Raw genomic sequence first — 6,969 nt, 5'->3', positions numbered from 1 at the left:
ACCATCATCACTGCCACCATCACAATCATCATCACAATCATCATTATCATCACAATCATCACCACCAACATCATCAACACCGCCACCATCATTACAATCATCATCACAATCATCATCATCATCACAATCATCACCACCATCATCATCACCGCCACCATTATCACAATCATCATCACCACAATTATCATCATCATCACCACCACCACGTGGTTGTATGAAGGAGGCGTGCGAGCCCCGGACTCCTCCCCCTCCCCCCTCCCCTCCCTCCTCCCTCACCCTCCTCCCTCACCCCCTCCTCTCTCTCTCTCTCACTCGGCAGCCAAGCAGCCACCATGTTCGCTTCAGGCCGACGCCTCCCACGGAGCCTTGGCCGAATCCACCTCGCCAGGGGCTCACCCGCCGGCCTCGGGGTGAGTTTTACTGATGGGTGGTGGTGGTGAGTGAGTGGTGAGTGGTGGCGAGTGAGTGGTGATGGACACGCGCCGCGTCTTTTTTGTTAATTTATTTATTTTTGCGATGGTTGACCCCTTCAACCTTAGTGGAAGGTCAGTCTAGCTTGGCCGTCCGAGCAAGGCCTCTGTGTCCTTGTTACGTGGTTTTCATCTTGGGTAGCGATTACAGTTATAGTTGCGGCTTAAAGCTTGGGGGCCTCCGAATCAGAATGTGTAGCGATAGCGGAGAGAATCCTGCACACACGTCACACGGCAAAGATGCCTTGTGTGTTTTGTGTTACGAGCTGCTACCGCCGTGGGGTTTTAAAGTCACTTTGCCTGTAAGTTGTTACCGACGTCTGGTTTTGTTAGCCTTTCGCGTTTCCATTATTGCATTGCGAGGCCCGTGATGATAGTGGTGGTTGTGGTGGTGGTGATGGTGGTGGTTCACGATGCAGCGAGCTGTCCAACTGATGTGATGGTGAAACGCGTGAGGGTTTGTGTGTGTGTTGTGTGTTGTGTCTTCATCTCACTCCTCAGTGTGCTGGGAAAGCTCCTGGCAAGGATTATTCAGCATCGCCTTGCCAGGCACGCTGAGGAGAGGCTTGCGGAGCCCCAATGCGGTTTCAGGAAAGGGCGGTCCTGCACAGATGCCATATTTTCTGTCCGTCTGCTACAGCAGAGGTGTAGGGAATTCCAACAAGACCTACATCTCTGCTTTATTGACCTGGTCAAGGCCTATGATACCATCAGTAGGCCTGGGCTCTGGGTCGTTCTTCGTGCTTTTGGAGTACCTGACCCTCTGCTCACGATCATTAAGGACCTTCATGATGGTGAGCGGGCCCGGGTAAAACTACGTGGCCGGGAGTCAGAGCCATTCCCTGTACACCTTGGGGTGCGACAGGGATGTCCTCTGGCTCCCACATTATTTAACATCTATTTTGACCACGTAGTTCGTGAAGCCTTCAATAGCTGTACCGGGGGAATCTCCATATGGTACAGATATAATGGGAGGCTAATCGATGCCCGGGTGCGGTCAAGGGATGGCTCCCTATTGCTCAACCACGTTATGTATGCTGATGACTTGGTAATAGCTGCTCAGTCAGAGGAGGAGTTGGAGACGCTGCTGCTGAGACTGGAGCGTGCCACTAAGAGGTGGGGCCTTACCATCAGCCCCACCAAAACTAAGCACCTGCCTGGGTATTTTGTACCATCGGACACTCCGCCCCCACAACTCCCAATCGGTGATGGGGCAGTTGTGGAGAGAGTGGAGAGTTTCCCATACCTGGGCAGTGTGCTTATGACTGGCTCCAGTTTAACAGCAGAGGTCTCACTCCGAATCAGTCGAGCGGCAATATCTTTTCATCGGTTGCGTAACGCTGTGTGGAAGCTACCTGGTCTGTCGCTCCGCACTAAGCTTCAGGTCTTCTCGGCCACGGTCATTCCCTCCCTTCTCTACGCTTGCGAAACGTGGACCCCCCTAATGGAACATCTTCGCCGGTTAGAAACATTTAGGCTGACCTGCCTACGATCCATCCTGGGTTTAACCAGACTGGATTGTGTGAGGAGCTCACAAATCCTTGAAAGATCTGGACAGGGTCCCATCGGTGAGCTCCTCCGGCAGGCAAGGCTGCGATGGCTGGGTCATGTAGCCCGCATGCCCAGCCACCGCATGCCGAAACAGCTTTTGTTTGGCCGGATTGAGGGGGCTAAGCGGGCGCGGCACGGGCTAGAGAAGAGATGGAGTGATGTGGTACAGGAGGACGTGGAGCTGAGTGGACTTGCCGATGACTGGTACCAGCGGTGTCAAGATCGGCCTCTGTGGAGGAGGCTCGTGAAGGATGCTACTGGGCAGTTGGAGGCAGTCGCCCTCCAACAACAACGGAGGGCGGAGGAGCGACGCTCACAACAGCGAGCGGAGCGCCGGGTGGCTAAAGCACAGCAGGTTGGCACAGTAGGGGGCACAGGTGGTGCATCAGCCAGTCATCTCAGTCAGTCGACCCATGGCACCTGGGTCTGCCCCGTGACCTCCTGCCAGCGGGCGTTCGACACTTCACGTGGCCTCAGGGTGCACATAGCCTGGCACAAGCGTCGTGGTGACGTCACCGCCACTTAGTGGCGAATGGCGGTTGTTGTTGTTGTTGTTGTGTCTGTGTGTGTGGTGTGTCTGTGTGGTGTGTGGTTGTGTGTGTTGTGTGTGTGTTGTGTGTCTGTGTTGTGTGTTTCTGTGTGTTGTGTGTCTGTGTGTGTGGTTGTGTGTCTGTGTGTTGTGTGTCTGTGTGTGTTGTGTGACCTGGTCAAGGCCTATGATACCATCAGTAGGCCTGGGCTCTGGGTTGTTCTTCGTGCTTTTGGAATCCCTGACCCTCTGCTCACGATCATTAAGGACCTTCATGATGGTGAGCGGGCCCGGGTAAAACTGCGTGGCCGTGAGTCAGAGCCATTCCCTGTACACCTTGGGGTGCGACAGGGATGTCCTCTGGCTCCCACATTATTTAACATCAATTTTGACCACGTAGTTCGTGAAGCCTTCAATAGCTGTACCGGGGGAATCTACATTTGGTACAGATATAATGGGAGGCTGATCAATGCCCGGGTGCGGTCAAGGGATGGCTCCCTATTGCTCAACCACGTTATGTATGCCGATGATTTGGTAATAGCTGCTCATTCAGAGGAGGAGTTGGAGACGCTGCTGCTGAGACTGGAGCGTGCCACTAAGAGATGGGGCCTTACCATCAGCCCCACCAAAACTTAGCACCTGCTTGGGTATTTTGTACCATCGGACACTCCACCCCCACAACCCCCAATCGGTGATGGGGCAGTTGTAGAGAGAGTGGAGAGTTTCCCATACCTGGGCAGTGTGCTTATGACCAGCTCCGGTTTAACAGCAGAGGTCTCACTCCGAATCAGTCGAGCGGTAATATCTTTTCATCGGTTGCGTAACGCTGTGTGGAAGCTACCTGGTCTGTCGCTCCGCACTTAGCTTCAGGTCTTCTCGGCCACGGTCATTCCCTCCCTTCTCTACGCTTGCGAAATGTGGACCCCCCTAATGGAACATCTTCGCCAGTTAGAAACATTTAGGCTAGCCTGCCTACGATCCATCCTGGGTTTAACCAGGCTGGATTGTGTGAGGAGCTCACCAATCCTTGAAAGATCTGGGCAAGGTCTCATCGGTGAGCTACTCCGGCAGGCAAGGCTGCATTGGGTGGGTCATGTAGCCCGCATGCCCAGCCACCGCATGCCGAAACAGCTTTTGTCCGGCCGAATCGAGGGGGCTAAATGGGCAAGGCACGGGCTAGAGAAGAGATGGAGTGATGTGGTACAGGAGGACGTGGAGCTGAGTGGACTTGCCGATGACTGGTACCAGTGGTGTCAAGATCGGCCTCTGTGGAGGAGGCTCGTGAAGGACGCTACTGAGCAGTTGGAGGCAGTCGCCCTCCAACAACAACGGAGGGCGGAGGAGCAACGCTCACAACGAGCGGAGTGCCGTGTGGCTAAAGCACAGCAGGTTAGCACAGTAGAGGGCACAGGTGGTGCATCAGCCAGCCATCTCAGTCATCTTAGTCGACCCGTGGCACTTGGGTCTGCCCCGTGACCTCCAGCCGGCGGGCGTTTCGGCACTTCACGTGGCCTCAAGGTGCACATGGCCTGGCACAAGCGTCGTTTTGACGTCACCGCCACTTAGTGGTGAATGGCGGTTGTTGTTGTTGTGTGTCTGTGTGTGTTGTGTCTGTGTGGTTGTGTGTCTGTGTGGTTGTGTGTCTGTGTGTTTGTGTGTGCGGGTGTCATGAAGTGTGGGGAGCGGTGGTGTAGTTGTTAGCACTACGCTGCGCTACGAACCTGGCGACCCGAGTTCGATTCCCACTCACGTCCAACACCACCGGTGACGATTATCTCCGAACCGGTTCTGGGCCCTCCCCTACTCGGCCTCAAATGAGTACCTGGTGCGGTGCGTATAAACATCGCCACTGGGGGAGACAAAGGCGGCCGGGCGTGGTTGTTGGCCACCCATCGTCTCATGTGCCGTGCCGGCCTTCGTAGGTGCTCGCTAACAGCACTTGCCCCTGCAGTGTGTTAATGCCATGAAGTTAACCTCACAATATTTGTCCTGTCAGATGAGGTAATTGATGCGGTTTTTTTTACACCATTGGAACAAGGAAGTCTTGAGGACAGGTTATTTAAAGTAGGCTCCTGCATTGGAACCAATGTCATTCAACCCAGGAGACTCGGGACTGATCCTATAAGTGTGGTCTTGCATTGCAATAATAATATCTTAACACCTGTATCATTGTCGGAAAGGGTAAAGCCTCATTATTTCTTATTCTTAATAATATAAACGTGTTCACTTTTCAAAAGGGCCCCGCATAGAAATAATAATGTCACTTATAAAGGAATGAGATTGCCTCACGTAGTCTCAAGAATTTCAGGAAGGTCCTTCTGCGTTAGGATGGTAATATGTTTCAAAGCCATTTGTCTACTCATTGCTCTGACGCGTGCAATACTCTCTTAGGTTTGACTCCCATATGTATAAACACCCAATTAATTGGCTGAAAACATCTTCCTATAGAGAGAACCGCAGAGCTTGGTGCAATTGTTGCCGTCTTCACCGCCTGGCTGCCTTTCAGATTGTCTTTGGCTCCTCGGCGCTTGATTTTGCGTGAACGACGACGCTGTTAGCAGGGTTGTGCCTGCGTATGGTGCGAAAGAAGTTCAACATACTGCGCGAAGGTCCTTCTCCGTACTTGGTCGGTTAGGCGGTGATGGTAGCGGTGGCCGGGAATCGAACTCAGGTGACCCGAGATATGGGCACAGTGCGCCGAACCCCTGTGCCAGCGAGCGATCCAACCCTATTATTAATTCCGTGTATTCAGGAAAGCCCCAGTGAGTTTCCAGGACTGTGAAGTATGGTCAAACATACCGCTATGTCCAATATACATAGCAGGGGCTTTCATCCAGCAGTGAATTGATAAAAGGCCGACCCATTACATTATACACATGGAAACGTTCTAGATATGCATATGACCATAAAACGATTTGTACTTTGACAGAGGAGGAAACTTTCTGTACTGCATGACTCTGCTTTGTTTCTGCCGGCATTGACTAGTTTCTGCGCTCGGTCCAGTCCGGTTTGTAGGGGATTTTAAACAATTGATGTCCATTCTGTTTAAATACTGCACAATACTGTATATGGGTAATGAACATCACGTGTGGAACATACCCGGCATCTTCAAAATGCCAGCACTATGACTAATATTGTACAGTGCCTAACTTATAGTTTCATCACAGCTACCTTCTGTAAAATAACTACAGTGCAACGTCGCAAATCCAGAATCGGAATCATAAAATATATTTATACTGGAAGAATCCGATGAGCTGCAAAGCTCTTTTTCACACAATCCGCCCTGATCAATTAACTTCCGATAACCCAGTATTTATGCATGGTATAACTGACCATTTTTTTATACAGATGTTCGCAAATCCAGCCTTCTCTTACATCTCGCGTACAATCACTTCTGAAGCACAATTGAGTATTTTTAGAGCAGTTTGCGCATTAGTTTTGTCCATGAACCTATTGGTGTGCACTCTTAAACTGCCATTCTCTCTGCTCCTTTTCACATTGCCAACATATCACATTTATTCCCTGCTTTATTTCCCAGAGAGGGGTTGTATGTGCGATGTTATACTCTGTGCATATTCAAAAGTCTCAAAGTGAATTCTTCCATCCATTTATATTTTCCACTGTGGTTGTTTTTTTGTCTTCTCATGGTTTCTCACTACCAGGCCAGCAGTAATCGACCTGCAAGACATCTGCTTACTTCGGGTGAGTGGAGTGTGTGTGTGTGTGCGCCCCTTACTCAAGTCTTATTAGGGTGTGGTCCTTGGGGTGTGGTTACTGACTACGTCCTAAGTGCTCATGTGAAGCCGGTCGTTATTGATCAAATGAACACAACCGTGCGCATCGTCTTCCACGACGTTTTCCCGCTGTTGTCGGGGAACCCACCGCAGCCACCCTCGCCAACGCTGCGGCGCCTGTTAACCGTTACGGGCCACGCGTTTTTCTGCTGCACAATGGGCGTTAAAGATTCCGTGGCTTCACTCGAAGACGCTTACGGCCATGTTGTGGCTTGTGCCACGTTTTCAATTTGCCATTTTGTAGGGAAGTCTGACATTGGTTGTCCTACGAGTAGACTCGATCCTGAGATGAGTCATAATAGCTGCTTACATGCTTGCGTCACACATTACGTGCCCGTTATAATAAGTACTGCACTGTAATAGCAAGTGCTTGGTTTACCCAGGAAAGGATCCGGCATTCTGATATTTAGCCAACGCTTAATAACGTACTCTTTGGTTCTATTCGGTAAAGTCACGTAGGTAAAAAAAAATAAAACAACAAAAATCACGACGTTTCGGCCACAACACAAGTGGCCTTCTTCAGGTGAAAGGAACAGACCTTGTGGTCGCGGCATCTTTTGAGGAAGGTCAGCGTCTCGATGAGCTGTGACTTCTTGTCTGGTTGTCTGTTAAAAGCTCTAACAGA

General features: G+C 51.1%; 1 protein-coding gene across 1 annotated transcript in view; it reads left to right on the top strand.

Annotated features, from left to right (window-relative positions):
• Positions 1-258: 258 nt before the first annotated feature.
• The window catches only part of LOC116953965 (dihydrolipoyllysine-residue succinyltransferase component of 2-oxoglutarate dehydrogenase complex, mitochondrial), a 38,786-nt gene continuing 32,075 nt past the window's right edge, over positions 259-6,969 (top strand). Inside the window, exons 1-2 of the mRNA XM_032974309.2 lie at positions 259-410; positions 6,213-6,252. Coding sequence (XP_032830200.1) covers positions 333-410; positions 6,213-6,252 — 118 coding nt within the window. The 5' untranslated portion in view covers positions 259-332. The remainder of the gene's footprint in view (positions 411-6,212; positions 6,253-6,969) is intronic.

This window comes from Petromyzon marinus, chromosome 53 (assembly GCF_048934315.1).
Source record: "Petromyzon marinus isolate PM22_M1 ecotype Great Lakes invasive population chromosome 53, UKy_Petmar_22M1.pri1.0, whole genome shotgun sequence".
Taxonomy (NCBI): domain Eukaryota; kingdom Metazoa; phylum Chordata; class Hyperoartia; order Petromyzontiformes; family Petromyzontidae; genus Petromyzon; species Petromyzon marinus.
The sequence above is the reverse complement of the archived record's forward strand: the minus strand, read 5'-3'. Positions and strand labels throughout refer to the sequence as shown.